Raw genomic sequence first — 26,786 nt, forward strand, 5'->3', positions numbered from 1 at the left:
ATTTGTGGTCATTACAAATATAATTTATTATTTCAGTGAGGAATCATGTAACATAACAGGTTCATCCTGCAGATAAAACCTACGCTGTACACTACTGGCCAACAACCTATCAGCAGGCACTGCAGTTTGTTCATTCATCAATTACAAACAAACAAGCAAACAGACAGTCAAACAAATAAACAACTTGTTTGTTGAATTAAATGTTCAGCCAAACACCGATCACAGTTTTGTAGGCAAAACAATCTAATGTAAACTTTCAATCACATGACCTTCAAAAAATATCTTTTTTTTTCTTTGAGCATAAGAAAATAAACTTCATCTGACAGCAGGAACAGTTCAATTTCCAAGTGCTTCCCACATGCCCATTCTGATCAGACATTACAAGTGGGAACATTTCACCATAAACCTCTGAAATTTATCTACAAAAAGGACCCAAAGCTGCAATCTTTGCTCATATAAGAAGATCCAGATCTCCTTATATGTGCAAAGATGGAACCCGGATCTCCTTAATGAGCGAAGATGGCAGCGTTTGGGTTCTTTTTGTAGGCGAACTTCTGAGGTCTATAGACTGAAGTTCTAAGGAGAGCAGGGTTCTGTATGTTGGTTCTCAGTTATCTCCGCAGCTGGAAAACTGTCTCTCTGTACTTGAGGCATCCAGGCCTCCATGTCCCTTCAGAGGGAAATTCCTTTTTCCATTCCTGATGGTGAGATGCTCGCCAGGCTTGAACGTCAGGGGGACGAAGCCCTCTGCGTCGGCAACAAGGACTATCCACAGAGGACCTGAAAGAAAAACACACAGAAGGGGTCAGGATTGGCTGTCTAAATGTATTATAGCCAAAAATAGCAAATGCTCAAATTTCATGTAATCATTCACATCATACCATACCATCACATTTTATTGGCGTTATGGATGTTACAAAAAACGTAATTTTCCATGGAATTGCCCTTATACATTACATTACATTTGGTTGACGCATTTTTAACCAAAGCGACAATTCTCTCAACAATTTTAGGACAATTTAAAAACGGTAGAGTACAGTAAGAATAAGTGCATCAGTGAGTCCTGTTTTTTAACAGTTGTTATCTTGTTATCTAGTATTTAAAAATATCTCCAGAAGAAATGAACTGATCTTTCTGTGTACATGGTGAGTCACTAAATATGGGTTATACCATTTTAGTTTCTTGGATATCATAGATTTAGATAACTTTAATAATTGTATGGCTGTCCACCCTAGTTAAAACAATAAAATAAATGGCAATGTATTCCAGAATCACGATTAATTGAAGAATCAGGAGCCAATAATCATAAAAAAAATTTAAATTGTAGAAAGATATGTGGTGATCCCAATCCCTAGTTAGGATCCAGCTAATTTAAAACTAAAGTACATAAATGTACATATTGAGATTGTGGTCTAAAGTTAGGTAGGACCAGTTGGAGAGGAGAGTCCATCAATGGCAGAGAACAGTATGACTATATGCATCTGAGGACAACCATATGGAAAAGTTCCAGAGGGCAGTGGGAGCAACTAGTGTATTATTTTTTATGTTGTAAAAGGGTCATTCCAACTCAAATCAATTTTTTTGCTTGACTTTCTTGAACATTTTGCCACATAAAGTGTTACCATCCAAACAAATACTTGCAAAATGGCATCATCTGCTATGGTCAGGCAGAAGGCGTTTGCTGAGGTGGAAAATGCACATTTAGTTCAGTTCATATTTCTTCAATCTGATGATAATTTAGGCATGTTCATAATTTGTTTTCAGATTAACGAGACCTATTGTGTTCACCTGGCCTTTGTTCTTCTTGCATGTGCCATAGCAAAGCATGAGAATGAAGCAGTAAGCTGCTTTTGTTTAAATCCTCAAATCCAATCAACATCTTTACGCACCTCCTATTTTTGCCCTAAACTGTTAACTGAAGCACACAACACTTTACACACAATGTGTACACTTATGTTAGGGCAAAGGTCAACCAACCAGGGGTCAATTTACCCATTAATTCACTTTCCATAAGAAACATGAAGGTGAAACAGAGGTGAAGGTGACATTTTTAGTCACAGACCTCAGATAGATAGATAGATAGATAGATAGATACTTTATTGATCCCCAAGGGGAAATTCAAGCCACTAAACACACTGTGGACACTGATCAATTAATCAAATTAATTTATCAATTAATATACTAATAACTAAGTCTGTGGTACATTGAAACCATTGGCTTTCTGAGAATCCATCCATCAGAACTGTAGCCTTCCTCAGACTTTAAGTGGCTCTATTAAAGCCACTATGATTCAGCGTGTGCTATTAGCATTAGGCTAATGAAAAGCTGAATACCTAAATGAGGATCTAGTGCAATAGCCCATGAAAGGCTTTTGAAAATGTGTGGCAGGCTTCAGTGAATGAAGGAAAAGGTTAATTTCTTATTAGTCAAGCTACTGATTTTTCATTCTAAGTAATAGTTTGCTCATGCAGTTGGTTACCACAAAATAACCTGACAAGGCTTTCCTAGATGGATTTCTGTGCGTGCTATGTGTATTCTCTTTTGTTGTTTACAAAATCGTCACACACACACACACACACACACACACACACACACACACACACACACACACACACAGAGAGAGAGAGAGAGAGAGAGAGAGACATAAGAAACAGACTCTCTCTCTGTCTCAGTCTCTGACTAGAGACATTCCGTGTTATAAATACAACACAGAAAATCAACACAATAAAACACAAAATGCATCCTTCTATATATTCAGGTGATCCACCAAAGAAAGTACCGTAAAACAATAATGTGAGTAGTCACAGCTTTTCCTACTGTGCTGAAATGGGTCTGCTCTACCTCCCCTGGCCTGTACTGAAGCCACATGCACAGTCAGATAGACCAGATTCTCTGGTCACCTCAAAAGTCAGCCTTCTAGGGCTGGGATAAACGATTATTTTTTAAACGATTAATCTAGCGATTATTTTTTCGATGCATCGATTAATCTAACATTTCATTTTTTCAGTCCGATTCGATTTCGATTCGATTCGATTATCGATTATCTCCCCATTAATTCACTAATAGCAACTTATACATGTTTATTTACATATCTGAATGAAAAAACATGAATTATTTAACATTGCAATATATGTTTATTGCTCTTAAGATTCCAAAATAAAAGACTGAAGTGCAAGTAACTACAAGTGCAAAGTAATGTATTCTTAGTCAGAGGTAGCATTCAATAAAGTTTCAGTTAGTCATTTTAAGACGTTCTTGTGGGAATCATGTGTGGATGCAATTCATAACGTAGTTCAAATAACAGTTTGTACTTCTCCTTTGGACAAGCACTTTTGAAAAACACTTTTCCATTTCCATCTGGATTTTGCAAACAGAGTCAATAAAATGAGCCCTGCATGAGTAATACAAGCAGCTGCAAGTAAGCATGCTAAACTTGACATCCAAACAGTATTCTAACGTTAGCTTTGAGATAAGGTTACTGCTTGATTGCATACTGTAACTTAACTTCGTTTAGTCTCCTCAATGTACTATGTTGTGATAAGATGCTAAGCGGATTTAATAGCAATGTAGCCCACTGTGTTCTATGCAGTGCTTCTATGTGGCAACAACAATCCTTCAACAATTGTGAATATTTTGTTAAATGCACATGCAGAGGAGGAGCAGCGGGCTCGTTACGAGAGAGAGCGGGCGGGGCGAGGAAAGGCTGTGTGAGTAAGTGGCAAGTGCAGCTCAATGAAATTATTTTATCTTATTTTTAATTTAAATAGCAGGCCTACAACATAGAACATCAATGTGTGGTGGCCGGTTTTGATTTCGTGGTGCCCAGCCACAGATTAGTCAACGTATGAAAAACACTGAAGGTGTAAAATTAAAAATATTTAGCAGCACACGTTATGCTTGACGAATCGACGCTCATATTTTGCGTCGACGTCATCGATTACGTCGACGCGTTGTCCCAGCCCTACAGCCTTCATCTTATGTCGGTCCACGGTTACTTCACCTTCACCATATATATATATTAGTGAAACACACTCAGCACACAGTGAACACACAGTGAACACACAGTGAAGTGAAGCACACACTAATCCCGACGCAGTGAGCTGCCTGCTACAACAGCGGCGCTCAGGGAGCAGTGAGGGGTTAGGTGTCTTCAAGGGCACTTCAGCCGCTTCCTACTGGTCGGGGTTCAGACCGGCAACCCTCCAGTTACAAGTGCTAACCAGTAGGCCACGGCTGCCCCCAATGCACAGCTTAAACTCACCATGCAGCATCTCCACCACGGTGAGGCTGAAAAGCTCCTGGATCATCTTCAGACTCAGTTTCCCCTCACACAGCAGCACGGGCCTCCTCTCGTCTATGAACACGTTCTCCGACAGCTGCTTCTGCACAGGACCAAGAGGAGGAGGAGGAGGAGGATAAATGGGAACACAGTCTAAATTAATCTGCTCAATAAACAAAACGGCGGTGTTACTACACAAATACTACACTTCTTCACTTCTACATTATGAACATTCTCTCCACTGTTCTGATGTTCCCTCACCCTTCTCTCTCTCATCCCTTTTTTGCATCTACCACAGGCCGATTAGGCCCTGTTCTTTTGAATTGGGTTCTGCTCAAGGTTTCTCTGTTTAAAGGTAGTCCTCCCTCTATATGATTCAGGCTGTTGGTTTTACCCATCAGCTGCATGACTCTAAACAAATCAAAAAAGTTGACTGACTTGAATTACATGAATTCACATTCTAAAAATAATTCCTAGCAGAAAGTTTTCCATATGCTAGAAATTTGGACTTTTGGACAGTTTTTGGAATGCATTTCCAAAAATGGCAGAAGACCATAAACGTGAGCGATTGTGTTCATCTTTGAAAACTAAAAAATGGGCAAAAACATCATATTGAACTCATAATCACTCTCAGTAGTTTGTCAACTATTGTTCCTTATCGTCTGAAGAGAGTCTCCTTTCGAGAGTGTCCTTACAATGGAATGCCACTTGAAGTCGGACTTACTACTTGGGAAACTTGGGATAGTTAATCTACCTCAACTTTGAAGTCAGAACTGAAGTCTGACCTCCGATGTCCGAGTTGTCTGGAAAGCAGCATTAGGCTGCATAGCATACCGCAGAGACACAGGAGGGGGGATTAGCCCTACGCATCACTCTCACCTTCACCTACAGGCGAAGCCCCGGCCAAGGGCAGTGATGTCGCCCCAATCTGACATATGCTGACACTGTTCTTTAAGTACGTCAAGGGCTGCGTGCGTTCACAAAGGAGATTTCCCCTTACAGTGAGTCCACCCACAGCTGACGCCCAGTAAGTAAGTAAACAACGATGAGGGGTGGTTTTAGAACAATAAACAAGTCTGGAGGCAAAAGTTGCTGCCACCAACACCAGATTTCACTAATCCTCTTTAGGAATAATCTTGACATCTGATGAATATGATCCATGTCATTAACTAATTATACATCCCAACAAAAAAATATTTATCATTACATAATCAATGTTTTTACATAAAAAAGAAAGAGAGAAAAAATATTAATTAAGAAATATATCATGATTTCATCCAACCAAAAAAAGTAATAACTGACAAAACAATTATAGGGTTTTAACAAACCTGAAATGTAAGGTTGATATAAGGAGGTTCTGCACAACACGGATAGTTCACTATTGCTTTCCTTCCATTTTGGGCATAGTCCCGAATCTCTGTCAGAGACTGCTGCACTTCAGAAAATCGGGCAAAAATCTTCTCCATGCCCTGTGACAGCTGATCCACCGCTTTGTCTCTGGGGAGGTTGTTGTTCTTCGCCGGCGGCGGCTCCGATAGGAGCTTCTCCATGGAGAGATCAAAACGCGGCGAGCTCGGCCGGCTGGACTCCCGACTCGTCTGCCCGCCCACGGCCAGAGTGGCCATGCGACTCATATGGTCCATGTCGAAGGGCTCAATGGTGACGGACGAGGCGCTAGAGGTGGCACGGTCGGAGAAGTCCGTGGAGCTGGCGCCTGGGCTGCCGCCTGCCGGGCTCTGTGCGTTCACCACCTCCTCCACCAGCTTCCGCCTGCTGCTCCCTGGGGAGGGGATTACGCCACCACCTGGCAGCATGAGCTCCCGCACGCCGCCGCCCAGCCTGTCGTCTTTGGGGAAGTGCTCCGAGTGCCGTCTAATCCCCGGGAAGTTCACGGGGGAGGCCGGCGCCTGTGGCGAGGGAGGGATCGTCTCCCCGTCGAACAGCAGCTCCTTGGTCGTCAGCCGGAGGATGAACTTGTCCGTGTTGGCGGAGGGGAGGAAGGCCGGGTCGTTGGACTTCTGCCGGCCCACCATGAGCATGAGGAGCTTGTTGCTGAGGAAACACACGCCCTTTGGCCGCTCGTTCTTCTCCATCTGGATCTGCTGGACGTTGGGCATACCGGAGGCCGTCACGCAGTACACCAGGATCATGTTGCAGGTGTTGGACGCCACGGCTACTGTGCCGCCCCGCGGGTCAAAGGCTATGATGTCAGGCACCAGGATGCCAGGGATGCTGACTTTGCGGGTGGTGGTGACCTTGCGCTCGTACGTCACCAGAATCAAATGCGAGGAGTCCTGCCCGGTCCCCGTTAGAGTGTCCCGTCGTCTCAAATGAATAAGCGGGCTGGGGTCTGATTTCCTGTGCTTGGACAATAGGTGGGTCAGATCCATGGGCCCACCAGAGGTAGGCGAGTTGTAGCCATAAGACAAGGATCTGTCAGAGTCAAAAGACCTCCTCCGAGAGTCCAGGTTATCGTCCTCAAACATCACCACGGGGGAAGGGGAAGGCAACTGGTCTGGGTCTGAAGGCATTTCGAAAGCCATACCTGCATTCAAGCCACATATCTTGTCCAGAGGCAGCTCAGTGGCAACAGCCACCTGAGCATCATCTGTAGACTCAATAGCACAAATGTAACCCCCAACGTCAAAGATGGGGCAGAAAGAGCATGCCACCAAGCTCTTCTGAATATCATTCCAGATGTACGAATGCAGGCCAGTGCCAATGGCTACTACTAACCTTGTCCCATCCTTGGTCCAGCAGGCGCAATGAATGAGCCCACTGCCCTTAATGTCTGCCTTCACCCTGCGGTTGTCCACCCGCACAGAGAACAGAACCGAAGTGTCCCGCTTGGTCAAGACGGCCAAAATGTCCTGCTTGGGGTGCCACACACAGCCCTGAGAGAGCAAGGGGAACGGCTCGCTCATCTCACAGGTCTGTGTACACAGGAGCTTATTCTGCTCCAGGGCGCTCAGCTGGAGCTGCCACACGGTGACATGCTTCTTGTGCTGCACGGCAAGCAGCGCCGGAGAGTCTGAGCAGCACAGCGGGCCCCAGAAGAGCCCGAAGACGTGCTCGAACTGCCCGATGACGTTGGTGTCGCCAAACTTCGGCTCCCCGTTGACAAAGTAGAAAGAGGTGAGACAGACCTGCTTCCCATCAGTCCACGCTATCCCATGTACAGGGTGGAGGGCTTGATGCAGGGAGTTTAAACCAGTCCTCAAGAGTTTCGCTTTCCCAAGCTCCATACTCACTCAACCAACTTGTTCGAATGAAGAGAGTCTGGAAAAAACTTCAGTAACATTTATAATAATGCTTAAAAGTGGCCTACAAGTGACTTTTCTCTTAACCTACCGCTCTGCTGCTACCTGCACAGCCAAATGACTTCCACCACATTCTAAGAATAGGCAAAGCCTATTCCTTGTCATTGGAGACACGGGATGCCTAATCCTATCGCTGTAAACGAGGCTGCACTCCGTTCTGAGCAGATTAGGATAACATGACCCTACAGACACCTCCCCTGATTGGCTATATGTGGAAGTTTGTCCTTAAACACTGCTTGAATTGAAAAACTACAGGCACACTTCCAAGATTGACTGGATAACATTACCCCAAAAATAGGGTAATGTTACGGTAAGAACAACATTGGTATGAACACCGTAACAACAATGCTTCACAAACGGACAAATACATAATGAACTAGTAAATTCACGTACTTTATCGGTCACCGAATCACAGAGGATGGTAACAACATGGTCATAATCTATTAACCTTAAACATTATAACGTTAGCTACAGCCTCAGTTAGTCAGTTAACGGAAATGGGCTACCATCATGTTTGTTTGCGTCCGTGAAACTCCTTGATTTAAATTATCTAACGGTAACACGTTAGACGGAAAGTGACATAATTTTAACTCACACTGTGGCTTGTTGGATGCTTAGCAGCAAGCACAGCCCAGCCCAACCAACCAGAGCTGTGAGAGACCGGAGTTTGCTAACGACAGTTCTCGTTAATAAGTAGACAAAAAAGCTTCAGAGATTATACCGTAGTAATTTAAATGAAGTGAAAGCGTGATGCAATGTCTAAATCATTAAGCGTGTCTAACTTAATTTCCTATCTAACATTGAACCCGCTGGGGTATCAGTAAAACGTGGGAGCATTCACATTCACATTTCCCAGCGACGGACAGGAAATACACACGTAAACATTGAAGTGCATTGTGGGAATTGTTGTTCATCTCTTGCCATGCGACTGCTCATGATGGAAAAAGAACGACCATGTGGTGGCGCGTGCCGCGTGGTGGACAGTTTTGTGTATCTCCTACAGACCTAGTGAATTACCTAATTAGTCAAACGAGCGATATATTAAACATTACTGTAAGACACATTTTTTAGCTTTTAGCTTTCCAATTATTTAGCTTTCGAATTATTGTTAAACGTATGTCTATCCCAAAGGCAGGTATAAAAGAGAACACTTAACTTGGGCACTGTCCATGTTTTACTTGCATGATGATCCAGTAGATTAGGCCTACCAATATATATATATAAACATACTACAGATTGAGACACAAACATGCTCAGAAATCAGTAAACATTTTAAAATTTTAATGTAGGAAGGCATATTAGAGGATACCTTGTGTTCTCCTAGAAAACCTGTTTTGCTCGAAAAAACCTGTTCTTTGTGTTCGTAGGCATTAAATTGTGATTTGTGATATAAACATTTCGGCATTCATATGCTGACAGTAGGCTCTGCACATGCTCTGCACCTGTGGTAATAAATTGGGATTATCAACGTAACGGAGCGTGTTTTTAAATCAGAGTTTTCTGATCATCTGCCCAGTTTGAAGACCACCCTTCTTCTGAAAAGAAATAGCCATAGACCATGAGAAACAAAGAATGATAGACCCTAGCTGAGGAGAGAAGCCCCTGGCTACTTGGCTGGACAGTTAATGGAGGGAGGGTTTGTTTCCTAATGTCAGCTGTAAAGTGCCCCCCCCCCCCCCCCCTTCTGTTGGGCCAGTGGGTGATTAGACAAAGCTGTGTGGGCGGAGTGTTCGGTACCACTGTAGCTGGGGTCTCCGGCCAAATCACTAGCGTGGGAGCTAGCCTACTACTGTTTTATGGTCAAGGAACCGACGCTTTACCATAATGGGTGTGGAAGTTGAAACAATATCTCCAGGAGATGGTAAGTAACTGCGCGAAGCTGCGTTTGTCGCTGCAATTTCCGGAGACGTGATTCATTTAATCTGAGGAGACCGCTGTTGGGTACAATTTTACTGCAAGCTAGCCAAATTGTCTATGACCAGAATCGATAGCTGCCTGGCTGCATAGTTTTTGGCTAGTCGGAGCCCAGCCAACATGCTAGCAAACCGGCGAGCTTCAAGCCACTTTAGGCTAATTGGGTTGGGTTGAAGTACTTCACAGATTTGTATTAATGTCTGCCACTCCATTGACCTAACTAGCCAAATAAACCTAATATTCCTAAAAGGGGTGTCGTTAACATTAACATTGCTCCTAGTTATCGGTAACTAACGTTAATTTAACCGTTAAGTTACGGCTCTCACTATGTAACGTTATGTCTACAAACAAGAGCTAACGCCGTTATTTAATTAACACACATCTGTAACCGCAGCACTACATTGTTACGACAAAGTCCCCAAATGTCACACTGTTGAAAGGATATCAATTATGTGTATCTTTCTGTAACGTTAACATTAGATAACTGCTAGTAACGTAAGCTCACAACCAAGGATTGTTTCATTCATTTGTGTTTGGTAGCTAGCTACTATAACTTAACGTTAGCGATAACACATGAACTACAATCAACAGTTATACAACAGTTATTAACGAGTTACTAATGGTCTTACTATTCTTCTATATACAGTTAAAATAGATAAAACATCAGACCTGGCACAGCTGGCTAACATAGGTGGCAACATTGTGTTTATTAATTAATTAACGCTAGCGTAGTTAAACCAATGAGAAGCTGAATTTGTTAGTATCTGGTAGGCTACTACCGGTAAATTATAATGCAGAATAACAAGGAACCTGCTGTATATTGGAAGGGCTATTTGGTCATCTAGGCCATGGTCCAGACAACAAATCTGCGACCCAGAACACTTGATATGATGATGTAACGTTAGCATTCATTTTACAAGAATTCAGCGAAGCAGTAGAAACTGCATTCTAAGGTCAGCTAATTAACGGCACTGAATTAACAGCGTAAGGGCCGTATAATTGCAAGTGCATTCATCAGTTAAAATCACAGTAACAGCCTTTTTTTTTTACGTGTTATGCACCTTGTCCAAATTGCGTCAGATTTTTACAAGCCTCAAATCATGCAATGTGCATTGCTTAAGTCAAAGTAGATAGTTAACATGTTATGTCTCTGTCTCCTTAATGAACTTGCAGCTTCTTGAGTGTTACTCTATCCCACCCCCTCCACTGTATAGTGTAGCATACATTCCTTAAGATGTGAGCAGAGCAGATGATTGAAAGAGCAGCAGGGCACTCTCACTCCAGTGAGCAGAGATAGAGAGAGAGGGGGGAGATTTTATATTTAAAGTGATGTACTCAGACGGCAGTCCTTATCATAGCTGTGTAAGCTGCCTTGCAACTTCAACAGTTTAAAATACCAGCCTTCAGACAACCATTTCAGAGAGCTTTGCTGTCTGAGCAAGTGTTTAAAAGCCTTGCTGCAATTTCTGTGACCCAGTACTGGAGTTAGACCTGCAACAACAGTTGCATCAGCCATGTTGCCATGGTGAACCTATGAATGATTAGGGACATGCTAGCTACACCAATACCTTGATACTGTAGGTTCACATTTCTGACCAGCTCTGAATTTGCTTGTGGTGTTACTTCATACCAGAAGTAACATCTTATACCAGACCTCTAATATTTCCATGTTTTGTGACTCATTGCTTTCTCCTCTGCCTTTGTTTTACAGGAAGAACCTTTCCAAAGAAGGGGCAGACATGTGTCGTCCATTACATAGGTACGCTAACACCAGAGTGGTTCTGATTCCGATAAAAAAGTCTGATTCTTTTGCAAAAGCTAGATGAGATGAGAGAGCTTTCCCCACCCTTGCTCATATGGACATTATCATGGAGCCTCTATGTCTCCCAGAGAGCCGAGCAGGGAGACAGGAAACAGGATGTGGATACCAGCATTCCGTCTCAGTTTAATACTCTCTCCACCCCACCCACTCTCCCTTTGCACTGCCAGTGTGTTTGAGGGTTGTGCCTAGTTTTTTTCTCTCCAAAAGTCGTATTGGACACAAGTACTCACAAAATAGTTCAGACTTACGATAGAGCTGCACCTTTGCACCATGATAACATTACCAGTCCTGTAACTTGTTTCTCTGTGATGCTTACTGCACAACATCTGTGGTTCAGTTGAAAACAAGAAGAGGTCATAAGTTCAAGGCTCAGGGATAGAATATATAGTGCATACATGTGCAGTAGGCTTTTGCTGCTGCAAATTGCATTAGTCAAATCTACGGAAATAAGGTAAAGTATAGTACAGATGTATGTAGTGTGGGTTCCGTGCTTTAAGTTTGTTTTGATAAATAAATCTAGATGTTCCAGAACATAAATGTTCCAGTAGGCATTTATAATTGGCATGGCCATTATTTACGGCCTCGGCGGAGAAGGTGAGGGATAGAAATTCACAGGTGCAAGAGCTTGTTAAATGTAAGTCAGTCTTCTCCCTAAATGTAATGTCCCTGCAGCCAAGCGTGGTATGAGAGACATCCAGGCAGTGTATCCCAAAACAGATGGACACCTGACAAGTTGACTGTCATGAAGTCCAACAGAGTGTTTTGATGGTTTGTTGTTGCCATGCCTAGATCTGATCTGTTTGAAGTACCCCCTATGTCTTTAATGTATTGTTATTGTAAGGAAGCAAGGTGTGAACACAGTGGGACCTTATGATGAAATTATCAAAAGATATTCCGTAGGGATAATCTAATGGAAACAAATGTGCAGAGATTTATATGACCTAATAGATTTGATTAGATTAGTTTTGACTAATCTCAGTCAATGACATTGCCATCGACAAAAAAGAAAACAAAAAAGACAAGAATATACGTCGCATAAAATACAAGAGATAATCTTAAAAATGTACCAAAATGAATAAATAATACAAAATAACATAGTATAACATAAGTATAACAGGAAGAATAATCTGCAGTGCAGCATTGAAATACCATTAACTACCATTAACTTGACACCTGGCAGAAAATACAGGATTGTGAACCGGGCCACAACTTGGAAATGTTCTCCCTTACTAGGGGTCTTTTCGAACCAAAAAGTTCCCTTGCTTTACTCCATTCTGAAACCAATAATTAATCTCATGAGATAGCATTGCATTACATCCACCATGGAGGTTATGTTTTTGGGTGCACATGATCTTTTGTCAGAAGGGTTAAGCAATGATTTCTCTCACAATTTACATACATCTTTTGTGGAAGAGTGTAGCATGAGCCAATAACGAATCCATTCCATGAATCCATTCCATTAAAACACCATGTCCTAACCGGACGTGATGCGAGCGAACATTAGCGAAAAAATCAGTTTAATTACATTGTTTTCAGTTGGACTGTCTTGACTGCAAGCGACGCGAGCAGTGCGATGCAACGTGACGTTTTAAGAGAACTTTTGTCGGACGCCCGGTTTCTATTTTCTTTCTGTCGCTCGCTTTGCTCTACTAATTGGAATGAGAAATGTGATGCAATAGAAGGGCATATTTAATGGATTCAGTGTCAGATAACATCAGATCGCTCAGATCCTGTTGGGACGTAGGGCTGTATTTTGGGTCACCAGCGCATGGCGTAAAGTTCGTTATTCACCAGCGCGAAGTTGAATTCGTTATTTTGCACCTTTATTTTTTAAGCATTGCGCCCAGGGGTGTGGCAATTAACAACCTAGGGAGGGACCTGGCGCATTGTCTAAAAATCGCTATCATACACCACCTAAACCTGGTCAGAAGTCAATGGCGAGTTGTTCATATGCTATTTTAAGAGCGCATGTCAACAGTCATATTGGCAGGTGCACGCACCATTCCTCTATCATTCATGAATGCACACCAGCGCACGTCCATGCAAAGCATTACAAATTGCACGATTACAATGGTAAACATAATTAGAATAAAGATATTACGAAATACTGTACATCTCATGATGAGTAGTTATTCACCATCATTTGCAAATTGGTAATGACGGTTAAAAGTGATTAGGGGAGAGGCGAGAGACACGTATGGAGCACAGCTGAAGACCACTGTCACGAGATATAAGCAACTCCTCTGCAGGATAAATGTTGTTTTATTCAGTCATTTGAGCAACATTAGGGTAAGTGTTGCTTTTTCCAGCCTATGTTTTCGATGGTAACCCATTGTCAGTCAATAGTGAAAGTAACTGCATATAACTGTCTTGTCGTTGACTGACTCCTTGGTGAAGTTAGTTTCACTTTGCCAATGAGTTCAAATAATAGACGAGTGCAAATGCGTGAAGGCTATGCTAGGCTTTAGTAAAGCATGGTTTAAGAATGACTATTCCATACGGTCTTGCAAGCAGCCTCCTTCAAATGCGCCATTGAATGCCAAAATACCGATGCATTTATTTGACATATCGCGCGTTGCGCCGTTAAAGGGAATGACAGATGTCATTCTCATTGGTTTAAAATGATGTTACGCCCCAAACACACCCATATGACTGATTAAAAGACCTAGGAACACCTTGTTACGCCATGCGCTCCACTTTTGAGAACGAAACCCCTCCCAATGTGAACTGAACATCCTACTAAATTTGAATAGACTTTTGACGAGTGACGATGCACTTTAGAATGTCATGATAGGGCCCATAGTGTAAGAATCACGTGCCATATCCACAAATTATTTTTCACTGTCATTCACATTCCAAGATCGGGAATTTGGCCTTGGCGGATGCCTGCGCTCTCCCAGTGCCCTCCTGGTTCTATAGTCTTTTCATTTTAGAACGCAGGTCTGTGATTGTAAGCACATAGTTTGAAATCTATGTAGTTTGAACATGATCGTGCTGCCTATTTTTGCGGGCGTGACCTACCCAACCGATAAGATGCATTAGCAACTGAATGCACAGTGAGCCTGCAAATGTGCACCAGGTCTTCCTGTTTTTGTTCTAGTGGAAGATAATTAGGATGGTCTCAGATGTGAGGGTGTCCCCTCTCTGAATGGATGAAATCTTCCTGGTGCTGTGCTTTGTCACCAGTTGTCTTTGTGTCACTATGTGTCAAAATATAAATTAAGATGGCCATTAGACTAAATTAGTTCGACTTAGTTGTCTTTGGAACAGTGTGAATCCCCTTATATCACTCTTGCAACATCTTAAAAAAAAAAAAAAAAAACATGGCTTTCTTCAGGTAAGGTACAGATTGATTCCAACTTCTAACTACTGAGTGTTGCAACTGTGCTTCTCCCCAGTCAAAGTTAAAATTCCGCAGCACTATATTGAGCTTTGCAGAGCTGGACTGTGGAGATCTGCGGCAGAGCTGACCCTATTAGCTGAGATGCTGCTAGCGCTAGCGTTCAACCTCTCACCAGGAAGCATGCAGTTCTGTCCACACAGCTGTTGTCTATAAGCATTTTATAAGAAAATGAGGCCTCTGTGTGAACTTATGGTTAGCATTAGCCATAATCCCAAGCAATGCAAAGCTCTCTGGGTGGAGGTTAAATGAAAAGCACATGCAGTCTGGTGAGTAGATTATCATTCACCAGCTCTCCATGATGCTGGCTTGATGCTCTGTGTTGCATTTCATTTGGCAATGCTGCACTGTTTTATGTATTGAATTCTGATTGCCAAGTATTTGCCAAAATGTGTATGAATTACTGTAAAAGCATCCTTTTCCTGGAGGAGACCTCTTTGTCTCTTTTGTCTGACAAGTGGTGTGTGTGGATGCATTACCGGGAAATTATGAAGAAGTGAGGCGCCTCACATCCTGATTGAGACCTCTTCATCATCTCTTGTAATGTGAAACTGACTCACAATTATGGGTATGCCATAATTGTGTGGATGCTTTTATCTTTACTTGACTGATTCCAGCGCTGTGTGGCATAATAGCTAAATGCTATTTCTCCTAGCTTGGTTTTAGCTCTGGGGACTATTAAGTGGCAAGTTTCAGTAGATCAAAGCTCTCTACCAGGTGTATATTGGGAAAGCATTTCAGAAAAATATTTGGGACCAAGTCCATATATGGAGTAGAACCTTGAAATCAATTCTGAAATTAACTGGGAGCCAATGTAAAGATTTAAGAATGGGTGTAATGTGATCTCTCTTTTTAGTCTTGGTTAATAGTCTAGCAGCAGCGTTTTGAATTAATTGAATCTGTCAAATGGACTTCTTTGGGAGGCCAGTTAGGAGACTATTACAATAATGTACCCTACAGGATGAAAGCATAAATAAGCTTTTCTAAGTCCTGTCTAGAAACAAAATCTTTGATTTTAGCTATGTTTCTGAGATGCCAGAATGCTGATTTAGTCATGCTTTTGATGTGATCATTCATAGTCAAGTCCCCATCTAAGATGACTCCCATGTTTTTTACTTGAGTCCTAGTTGTAAGTGCTTTAGATTCTAAGTAAGCACCTATTTGTGTTCTAGCATCTTTGTTACCAAATAAAATAATCTCAGTCTTGCTCTGATTAAGTTGTAAAAAATTCTGCTGCGTCCAGGTATTTACTTTTTCAAGACAAAGACATAAGAAGTCAAAAGGACAATGCAAGGTAGACCTGTGTGTCCTCTGCATAGCTAGATATGCACTCTTGTACTCTTGAAATATTTCACCAAGGGGGAGCATGTACAAGTTAAATAAGAGTGGCCCAAGAATGGATCCCTGTGGCACCCCATATGGCATAGTATGTTTCTCAGATACATAGGTACCAATAGAAACAAAATACTCTCTGTGATCTAAATAAGACTTAAACCATCGGACCAAGGACAGTATCAGAAAGCGCTACACAGCGTTCTAGTTGGTTGAGAAGTAATACATGATCAACCGTATCGAAAGCTGCACTAAGGTCTAACATTACCAGGACAGTTGTTTAACCTGAGTCTGTATTCAGGCGGATATCATTTACCAATACCTTTACCAGTGCAGTTTCGGTACTGTGGTGTTGGTATTTATTTTTAATAATTTATTTTTCTTACCAAATATTTGTATTTAAATAGTTATTGACTTCAATCAATAACTTCTCAATAGACCCTTTCAAGAGAGTTCCATTATCAGCATCATAGTTGGCCCCACAAGGCTTCCGTTTTAACATTCCATATGTTATCTTAATGCAGAGGAAGTAGATTGGGAACCAAATAGAACGCTCAAGCATTGTTTTTGTTTTTGTTTTTATTGTTGAAAGGGTCTATAAGTTTGCCTATAAAGGGGAGGTTTGAGATGGGTCTGTAGTTGTTAGTCTTGTTAGTTGTAGTCTTTTTTTATGAGGGGTTTGATAACTGCAGTCTTAAGAGAGGCTTGGAAAATGCCTGAAATAAGAGAGCCATTCACAATCTTTAGAAGCTGAAATGCCACACAATCAAAGATGCTTATAAAGAAGCTTGAGGGCAAGGTGTCAAGACAGCAAGTAGCTGAGCGTTTCTTGGTGTTTTATGCCCCCAACATTGTCTTCAAGGCAGCGCTGCCTGGAAGGCTGGGTTAGGCCTGGGTTATGGTTAGGGTTGGGGTTAGGTTTAGGATTAGGTGCCTTTAAGTCAGCGGTGGCAGCGGTGCCTGGAAGATGACGTTGGGGGAATAAAACACCACCGAGCTAGATGAGCTGAGCTGAGCTCTTTTCTGAGTCGCTACTGCTGTGGTATACCTCCATGGTGCTTTACATTTCCTGAATGTGAGTGAAACAGTGTTGTGCAGCGTGATGCGGCGCAATGTTTTGAGCAGAATTTATGTTGGACGATGTTTGTAAAATTGGCTTCTTTGAGAGAGTGGCACTCTGGATCATTCACATACACAAAAAGCTATATAAAACACTATAGGAAAAAGGGGGGAAATGGAAAAGCATAATAGGGCCCTTTAAATAGTAACGGCACCGACGTGCCCAACAGTCACAACCTAGCCTAAACCCTCAATGGACAGATAGCTCACGCTTTCCCGCCAGTCCTATTTGTGGTGTTAGGAGGAAGCCTCTGGTGCTCCTCTGTTTCTGTCAGCTCTATAAATAACAATGGTAAACTCTAATAATAAGTGAGAGCCTCTCTTGCACAGCCAGACCCCTTTGTGATTGATGGTACTGACCGCAGCAGAGTGCTCCTAAGGCATTATGGGTGCCAGGACACATCTCATCTCGGCTTGGCTTCACGTTTCCAGACACCCAACAACTGGGGATTTGGCGTCATGCCGGTGATGTCAGCCACCCACCACCCCATTCTTCTGCCCTTGTTCATTTAAAATAAGTGACGAAATCTAATCACGCTGACATCATGTGTTCCACTGACTCTCTGTGGCATTTGGTTCCCAAATGGGGTGTTTCTTGCCAGACATGCTTGGTGTGTGTCCGACTGACAGCTGTGTAGAAGTGTAGCCATATTTGTCATGCAGTTGGATGAGGGGCTTTGCATCACTGTGGGGTGTAAGTACAGATTGAAGTGTAGTGAGGGGACCCTTGGGGCTGTTTCAAATAGACATCGAATGAAGCGGGAGAAAACAATCTTGTTGTTTAAGTCACATTTCATGTTTGGCCCCAACCTGAGGCGTAACATAAGCAATTTTGTACTTACAGGCCAAGGAAAGTCATTGAAAAGTCAAGGAAAGATTTTGAAATTATGTTGAAACAGTGGTAAATGCAACGATCACAGGGTTCAGTCTAAGCAAGCTACGTGGACTGTGTGCTTCTACTTGAAGCACATGGTATGCCACTAAAAAAAAAGTCTCAACACATTTTGCTATACAAGTGTGTCAAAACCTCCTTGCGTCGAGTAGATGCTCTCAATGAGTGAACAAGGTCGAGTGGAGTGAGGGAAGAGATAGAGAAGAAAAGAAAGAAAGGGATAGGGCTGTGCAGCCTTCTCTGAAAGCTTTTAGCACTTGGGTTGAGATAGCCACTTGCTCAAAAGTGTGTGCAGCCCTGCACAGGGACCCTGCTCGGGGACTGCAGCAGCAGACTGCAGTTGAGCGAGGTTAAATTTAGCGAAGAGGGACTAATTGCATGAATGGAATTAAGTGGCCGTCAGAGTATGTATTTTTAGAGGCCAGACATGCAAGTATGATCATTAACCATCTGGCGTGTTTTGCGCTGTATGCAGCCTTTGACATCAGCCTTGTCCTTACTCAAACAGTCATCCTATTATCCTGCTGCAGCCTCAGCAATCAGCACCCGCACTTGGAAAGCACCGCGGCCAAGTCAGTTGTTTGTGCTTGTGCCGTGATCACCACGCGCTTTCTCTTCCCCACATTTAAACAACTTGACTGGACTTACTGAAGGCTTATTGAATTGTTGAAGCCTCGGATGGCCACTTCCTCATCTTTAACTCCACCAAGGAGTTCATGTTTTTGTTACTATTTGTCGGTTAGTCTGTGTAATGGTTTGTTTGCCAATGCTCTCTGACTGCCCTTAGTCGTTTCTTCTTTTTTTCAGACACTCGAAAGACAGGCAGGAACACACACACACACACATAGCGCGTATTAAAAGCACTGTAATGTGCTAACATGTCTATGGGAGGCTGCCATGGGCAGAGATCGCGTTCGTGCGCTATCTGATTACATTGGGTGGTAGGGAAGTCCAGGCAGTGAAGGCAGGCCGGCGGGATTGGCAGGCCTGCGAGACAGATACAGTAAACGAGAAGTTAAAAATAGCGTCCCGCCTGCCCTCGGCTCGACTCACGCTCCCGACGCAGATGTGACGGTGTGGACGGCCCCGTCTTTGAGCTCAACTGGGAGGGCAGTGGGGTAGAGAGAGAGAGAGAGAGAGAGAGAGAGATAGGGGTCCATGGCCGGGAGGAAGGCACTGGACTTCAATTATTTACGTCGAACTAATTTAGACCCGAGCGAGTGTGTAAGGGAGAGAATAAAGAGGGCCGAGAAAGAGATGAGCAAGGAGACAGTGAGAGAGAAACACTGAAAGGAGGGAGAGCGGTAACGAGAGAGGGAGGGAGGTTTGGAAAGAGAGTGTGAGACAGTGAAAGGAGGTAGAGAGGTATGGAGAAGAGAGAGTGAGAGAATTGAGTTATGGAACAAGAGCGTGCAAGAGAGTGTGTGAAAAGAGGGAAGTATGGAATGAGAGAGTGACAGAAAGAAAAGTAAAAAAAGAGAAAGAGAGTAAGGGGAGAGAGAGAACACAAGGGAGGGATAGGTGACTCACACGATGGCTCTGCAAAACAGAATCACAGTGAAAAGAGAGGAAGTGAGAACACAGCTCCTGACTAACACCCGAAATGAATGATGACTCCTGTAACGTACACTACTCCCTACCATACCAGCACACCATGCCAGATCATTGTCCTCAAGCCTTGTTCTGAAAAACAAAAAAATCAAGGATTGGTCTCACTCCAAAATTGTTTCTTTTTTGCTTATTTATTTTCACATAGCAGCAGGGGTAACAAACGATACGTACGTTCGTTTCGCACTGAAAAAAAAAAAAATGTAGCAGAATTTATGGATTTGGATGGATAGCCAGCGGACTGTGAGGATATATTAGCTGAACGAAAAAAAGCATATTGAGTTGGAATCACTAACTCCCTGCTTAACTTCAGGGCAACAGTGCAGCTGACAATGCACTGGTGTTGTGAGTTGCTAATGAGTTTACCGTTATGTTTTCATGTAATCAAAGTCTCACTACTATGCCCTTTCAGAAGTCCACAGTGACTTTGGTGGAGTGGCCGGGGGGAGGGGGTGGTTCTGAGTTTAGCACCGGTTGGCAGTGCAGTCATCTGGAGTGCAGCATGCAACAACTGCGGCCCAGAGCCACTATAATGCCCCCCGTCTGGGAATGTCTCTTTAGTAATCCTCCCTGGGTCGGCTGTAGTATGCCACGCAATAGCTTATCACTTGCTGATGCTCCTCTCAGTTACTAATCCCAGGCTTTTTCACCTTTAGGGTGAGGATGCCCCCTCTGCCCCCTACCCCCAAAACATGTCCCTCTCCCCCGTGCTAGTCCCCTTTCATGTAGGTACACCTGTGAGAAATATTAATAGTTGATAAGCACATTTATATAATTACTTAATACGCATAAACCATAATCATCCCTTTGACTTGTGAGGTCAGAGAGAGATGGAAAGAAGAAATAGAGAGAGAGAGAGCAGACAGTTATCTCTGCTCTGGATGACCAAACTGCTCGTTTAACTGGCCTGCATCCCACTGGGCTCATATGAGTGCGAGGGTGCTTTCTTGGAAGCCTGTGGCCTTCTAAGTATAGAGAGGGGAGAATCGGAGTACAGTTCTTGAATCATCACTCTTTTCCCTGATGCTCTCTCAGCTAGTGGCCATGTTCGAGCAAGCGAGCAAAGTGGTGTTATAAAAACGCCTAGTCAGAGAAGTTTTTTTTTTTTTTTAAGTATATTTTTACCTTTAATGAGACAAGACAGTGGAGCGAGTCAGAGAGAGAGTCGGGGTGGGTTTCGGAAAGGACCATAGGGCGGGAATCGAACCCAGGTTGCCGGCGACCACAACCAGACCAGACAAGAACAATCCTTTTGAACAATGCGTCTGGCTTTTGATACCCCAATAATGTTTGAACGACTAAAAAAAATTCCTAAGGATATTTATCCTCCAGACTCCTTGGTCAGTGATGTAAGGATTTTTAGAGGCGTAAGATAGCGATTTTTTAATCATGCGCCAGACCACACCTGCTTCGTTAATTGACACACCCCTGGGTGCAATGTTTTATTAAAGAGGAGCGCATGGCGAAAAATTCATCACTGAATTTTGGGTGTAAGATAAGAACAAGCCTTGAGTTGCACTTTGCGCTGGGTGTAAGATAGGGCCACACAAACACACAACCTGTGATCATAAAACCGTTATATAGTCATTTTAGCAAGCTAGTTCTCTCTCTTCTCAAACAAAGGCCTAATGATTTGTAGTTTAAATGTCAGCATGATGACAATTTCCTCGGTGTGGATATAACATTTTTTTTAAAGGCCTTACCAATTTTTTTTTACAATGTCTGCATTGTAACACTTGGCCTGTGAAAATGTGATAATTTAGGGACTCTGCTAGGGAATTTGGATTGTGGATTCGACAAATTGAGAGAACATGTTTACCAGCTGTTCTTAGTTGACGCCACAAAGCCCAATATGCAATATGCCAAAAACAGCATGCACTAGTGAACCCTGTGCAAAATAGGATTAAATGTGGTATTCAGAATAATAGCTATAAAATCCTGAGAGAAGAGGCTTGAATATTCTGCCTTGATGGTAAAAACGAAAACCACCCCCTCTGCTGTTTCTTTGATAGACTCCCAGAGGCCATGTTGCATCTCGCCTCAAATCTCTTACACAAGCTGAACAGTCTTTGATGCCTGCATGTGGTATAATGCTCAGAAGGACACTTCAGTCAGAACAGATGATGAGAGCTATGCATTAGAAATGGCATCACAAAATGCTTAGGCTTTTCCTGAAGATGAAGTTTAAAAAGTCCTTTGATTCGCCCAACTGAACGTCTGTGGCGATTAACCTTTGCAGAGATGTCCCTGTAGTTTGTGCATACTGCACGGTTAGTCACTCTGGATAAGAACATCAAATTAATTACAAATAATCTGCTAACAGGGCTCCAGCTATTGAATCTTTTTGGAATCGAGTATCCTAGCAATTATTTCATCGATTAATTGATTAATCGGATAAAAAAATATTTTGCGTTATGAAGTGCAATTTATTAATATGCACAACAAATGTCATTCTGTAAACTAGCCTTTGTCACTTCAAAGTAAATTAATGTCTGTTTTATGTATATTTGTGCATCTGCAGCATTTACCAAATAACCACCCTTACAGTAAAGTACAGTAGGCTACTATGCTACTGCAAAGACATTTTTCTGCTTTGCAGCTTGTCTTCTTTTTTAAGTTTGAAGTGATCCTGAAACTTTGGATATTCTCTGCCTTTTACGGACAGAGCAGAGTAGAACAAGCAGAGAATTTTCCTCAATAATTTTTTGTAATCAATGTACTCGAGTAATTGTTTCAGCCCTACTGTAAGTGATAATGATTCAGATGAATAACATGATGCTATTCTGGGATTGAGCTGCCTGTAGTTTACAGTTTTGTTACTGACTGGACATTATTGCATGTAGCCTAACTTACTTAAAGAAACCATTATTGTATCTTATGAAGTGGGCACCAAAATGTTAGTATCCTTCTGGGTTGTGCAGAATTCAGAATTGAATTGAGAATGACTCCTAAATTCCAATTAAATTCTTGCTTTTGAATTTAATTTGATTTGAGGTTAAAAACAGAATGTCGAATTTAAATTAAAGGAAGTAGAATTGAAATTCATATGCATAATTTAAGTGTGGTTAACAATGAAGCTTTACAGTATGTCAGATATGATTGCATTACATATTCTATAAATAAAATTAATTTGAACTACTTGTGCATATTACATTACATTAACAGGAGGTGTTTTCCCCCAGCAATACACATTCTTTCTGTTGTGTGACTGGAATTTCTTTGAATTGCCATGAATTTAATTCCACTTCCTGTCATTCCATTCCAATTCAACTTCCTTAATTCAAATTCCAATTCATGAATTGAATGGAGGCCAATTCTAAAAATCTGAATTTGGCTCAAGCCTGGTAATCCTTGAGCAGTTTTTATGCTCTGACTCAGATTGAAGATGTGAGAGTGGTAGCTAAAGGGGACCAGCCTCTAGGCAACCTCAGGAGGTACAAGTGCCGGCCCTGTTTATTCAAAGCTTGTGAGCCCAGCATCCTTAAGTAGACTTTGTAAGTGGGCATTCGTTGATGTCCCAAACTGCCCCCCATGCTCGCTCGCTCTCTCTCTCTCTCTCTCTCTCTCTCTCTCTCTCTCTCTCTCTCTCTCTCTCTCTCTCTCTCTCTCTCTCTCTCTCTCTCTCTCTCTTTCTCCTTCTCTTTCTCTCCCACTCTCTTTTTCTCTCCTTCTCCCTGTAGTGTTGATGGAGGCGAGAGGCGACCTAGTTAAAACCTCCAGAATAATCCGGCGAATTAGGCCAATGTTTCATGTTTCACATTCCTTTTGTTCATTTGGGTCACGGAGGCTCAGAAGCAACCACCGATTCTGATTCTGAAAAAAAAAGAAAACAGGCCCGGACCGTTGTTCTCCCCTCAGCCAGGCCCGCCTGGAGTTGGATCTCTTGTTAGTACTGTCCTGTCTGCTTCCTGGTGTTTGAAGGTCTGTCAGACTTGAAAGTAAATTTCCTGGACTAGTTTGAGAGGGAAATGGGAAAAGGGGAACAATAGTCTGATCAGTGTAGCCAAAGGGCATGTAAAGTTACGTCATCCGATGTGTGTGTGTGTGTGTGTGTGTGTGTATGTGTGTGTGTGTGTGTGTGAATTTTTAGCAATCTCTTACTTCGTCAATCATGTGAAAGGATGCAAGCACTTAGCAGTTTTCCTGTACCTCTAAAAAACTATTTAAAAAAGAAACTAAAAAGGATTTTTGTGCAACATGTTTTAACACATTTAAACTGGTGTGTGGGTACATAATGTGAGGACCAAAATAATGTAGCTACCATGGTATCCTCCTCCCACAGATAGTCTGTGGATAGGCAACCAATAGGCTAAGTGTGGATGCTGTCGTCCATAAATGCTAATACTTTCCTCAGGATAGCCACCATGTTGGAGGAGAGATGGAGAGAGTAGCTCAGAGCATACATGCTCGATTGTGCTCATGTCGGGTACTCACCAGCGAGAGGCTGAATGTGTGTATGTGTCTTGAGTCCCCTTCATAAGTTCTACATGCACATACATGTATCAGAAGCAAAGTATGAGGAGCATTTTACAATTTACAATTACACATACACACGTCAGACACGTCTCTATGTTCAAAGCAACACAATGCAGTTATTTTACCTTACAATAACGACCTCTAACTCATTATGATGCCACACTCAACCTGACATTCTGCTTGTCAGAACAAACCAAACCATTTGTTTGTCATATTAAAATGTTTTACTTTTCCCCGTCATTATTTCTGTGCATGCGGTATCAGCCTTTTGTGTCTTAGTTAGAAGCATACCGTTAGCTTAACTTACTTAAACATAGCTTACTACAACCTATGACTGAACAACTTTGTTTGTGCTGTTGCTAGTGTACCAACAGTGGTCTGCTGTTTTCTATTTGAATACCAATGTACTGTAAAGGCTCCTTTGGTACAGAGGAAATTACTTATAGTTTTTACTAAAGAAAAAAACATGTTGCAGGTAAAGATATGAATGAACAATGTTGCAGGTAAAGATATAAAAGTCCATTACAGTGCTATACCCACTATACAATAGCTTGATTAACAAGCCAGATCGTAGCAATAAAAAAACAGCTTACATCAATTCAAAATATGTTTATTTTTTTCAATGTTATGTTTTGTGTTTATTATTTAATGGCTATAATTGTGTTTTTCTAAACAATTTTTTTACATCATATCACTGGATAAAAACATCCAAAAAACTGTAACTGACTCTAAATGTATGGCCTTAAGGAGAAGGACAATGTGTAGTATTCTTAACATTCACACCAGTGGAATTTTTCTGTTTTTTTGGTAGGTATGCTGCAGAATGGGAAGAAGTTTGACTCTTCCCGAGACAGAAACAAGCCCTTCAAGTTCAAGATCGGCCGGCAGGAGGTTATCAAAGGCTGGGAGGAAGGAGTCGCGCAGGTTTATCTGTTTTTCCATTGTTTCTGCCCCTATCTGTAGTCTCTTGCCACTCAAACCACAAACAGACACTGTTGTTATGTTTTCCTTGTTTGTGTGAAATGTCATTTTGTCATCGGATACCTTTCTTTTTTACCAAGCTTCCAGATTAGGGGTCCACAATTTAGTTCTGGCTTGTTTAAAGGTTGTTTATATTTGAGTACAAGGGTCAACCAAATTACATCCCTCCCCTCTGTGCTCTTGAAGTACATTGATGGGCTGTGATTGTTTATGGGTCCAAGCCGATGTTTATTTCCTATTTACAGACTCGAGACTGTGTGTAAACACCTGAAGTTTTTAAACACAGGCCCTGAATGGACAGCCAGAGACGCATGTTGAGTCATTCACAGAATTAGAATTAGAATTATGGACCTCACTGTTAATGGATTATGCAACGAATGTTGTCAACCTCATGTTCTAGAAAATCGGAATTGGAAAAAGTCAGAATTTTCATTTGAGAGAACCTAAGAATCACTGGGCATTTAACTGATTAGTCATCTGAAATTAGATTAATGATAAGGCTATTAAACCTTTTAATTGTACAAGTTATGAGCTATGAATAATTTGTAGAAAAGTCATGATTAGGTTGCTAAACTCAGTAGTAGATTAGACTAGAGACTAGTAGAGATTATGCCAAGACTATACTGTATTCTATATGTAGGATTTATTATACTATTTGATTGACAATTTGTTTTGTTGTTGTTTTTTTTCACGCTGATCTCCGTCTCGCTCCAGATGAGCTTGGGTCAGAGAGCGAAGATCACCTGTACCCCAGACATGGCATACGGCGCCACAGGTCACCCAGGTGTCATCCCGCCCAACGCCACCCTCATCTTTGACGTGGAGCTCCTCAAGCTCGAGTGAGGTTCATTCGTCTTTTCGTCGTCCCCCCCCCCCCCCCCCCCCCCTATTTGTTTGTTTCTGCCGTTGCAAGGTCAAGGTTGTGGCGGGGGGGGGGCCCAGGGCTCCCTAGCCTCCCTCTCATCCTCAATCTACCCCCAACCAAAAACCACCAAGGAATTACACACGTTGGTCTCTAGCATTTTAAAATTAGGATATTCTGCTTTATTGCCAACATCATCATATACTGTAGGTGCTGCCTAAACTTTGTACACACAAATATTCTAGTTCAGCTTCTTTTTTATGATATGTTTGGCCAACATCAATGTTTTATTTTAGTTTTATGTATTTTTTAAAAATATGCAAATTATCCTAATAAGGAAAATAATCAACACCATAATCTATTTAAAGAAATCTCCATACCATATTTGAAGTGAACGTAGGGTATGACAATATAAACCAATATGCTGTCTTGTAGGGGGCATTAACAACCACTCTTTGCATTGCCACTTTTGATATAAAAAAAAGCAAAACACTACGTCCTGCTGAAAGAGTATGATAATATTGCTATGTGACCTATTATATATTTTATATATCTATCTCTCTCTCTATATATATATATATATATACATACATCCCTCATACTCTCACTGCAAATGCACATAGGATTGCATAATGAGTTAATGCCAGGAACAGGTCCTTTACTGCAACATGGAAAGCTTTGGCTAAATTATGTTTTATTGATCTACTCTTAATAAAGATACTTGGAACTTTGAAACGTGTGCCTTGCTGTTCATTTTTTGATGAATTCTGATTTTTAATTT

At 42.0% G+C, this 26,786-nt stretch overlaps 2 protein-coding genes across 2 annotated transcripts; one reads left to right on the plus strand and one right to left on the minus strand.

The window, feature by feature from the left end:
• On the minus strand, nucleotides 1-8,447 carry wdcp (WD repeat and coiled coil containing). The gene is made up of 4 exons (XM_076272669.1): nucleotides 8,195-8,447; nucleotides 5,608-7,568; nucleotides 4,262-4,382; nucleotides 1-780 (listed from the first exon to the last, which is right to left on the minus strand). The coding sequence occupies exons 2-4, from the start codon at nucleotides 7,522-7,524 to the stop codon at nucleotides 608-610; spliced, it is 2,211 nt and encodes a 736-aa protein (XP_076128784.1). The 5' UTR covers nucleotides 7,525-7,568; nucleotides 8,195-8,447; the 3' UTR covers nucleotides 1-607.
• Nucleotides 8,448-9,313: 866 nt separating this feature from the next.
• Nucleotides 9,314-26,740, plus strand: fkbp1b (FKBP prolyl isomerase 1B). Its single transcript, XM_076272828.1, has 4 exons — nucleotides 9,314-9,460; nucleotides 11,225-11,272; nucleotides 24,974-25,086; nucleotides 25,858-26,740. The coding sequence occupies exons 1-4, from the start codon at nucleotides 9,424-9,426 to the stop codon at nucleotides 25,984-25,986; spliced, it is 327 nt and encodes a 108-aa protein (XP_076128943.1). The 5' UTR covers nucleotides 9,314-9,423; the 3' UTR covers nucleotides 25,987-26,740.
• The last annotated feature ends 46 nt before the right edge of the window (nucleotides 26,741-26,786 follow it).

This window comes from Alosa pseudoharengus, unplaced genomic scaffold, assembly GCF_046254945.1.
Source record: "Alosa pseudoharengus isolate Yale_2024_CS ecotype anadromous, Long Island Sound unplaced genomic scaffold, YU_APseudo_1.1 YU_APseudo_1.1_scf_7, whole genome shotgun sequence".
NCBI lineage: Eukaryota > Metazoa > Chordata > Actinopteri > Clupeiformes > Clupeidae > Alosa > Alosa pseudoharengus.

Bases quoted from the DNA above. Each gene is read 5' to 3' on its own strand.
- fkbp1b (XM_076272828.1), top strand. From the start codon at position 9,424: ATGGGTGTGGAAGTTGAAACAATATCTCCAGGAGATG. The intron at 9,461-11,224 runs GTAAGTAACTGC...TTTGTTTTACAG, and splicing joins AACAATATCTCCAGGAGATG to GAAGAACCTTTCCAAAGAAG. The intron at 25,087-25,857 runs GTTTATCTGTTT...GTCTCGCTCCAG, and splicing joins GGGAGGAAGGAGTCGCGCAG to ATGAGCTTGGGTCAGAGAGC.
- wdcp (XM_076272669.1), bottom strand. From the start codon at position 7,524: ATGGAGCTTGGGAAAGCGAAACTCTTGAGGACTGGTTTAAACTCCCTG. The intron at 4,383-5,607 runs GTTTGTTAAAAC...GGTCCTGTGCAG, and splicing joins ATATCAACCTTACATTTCAG to AAGCAGCTGTCGGAGAACGT. The intron at 781-4,261 runs GTGAGTTTAAGC...TTTTTCTTTCAG, and splicing joins CGTGGTGGAGATGCTGCATG to GTCCTCTGTGGATAGTCCTT.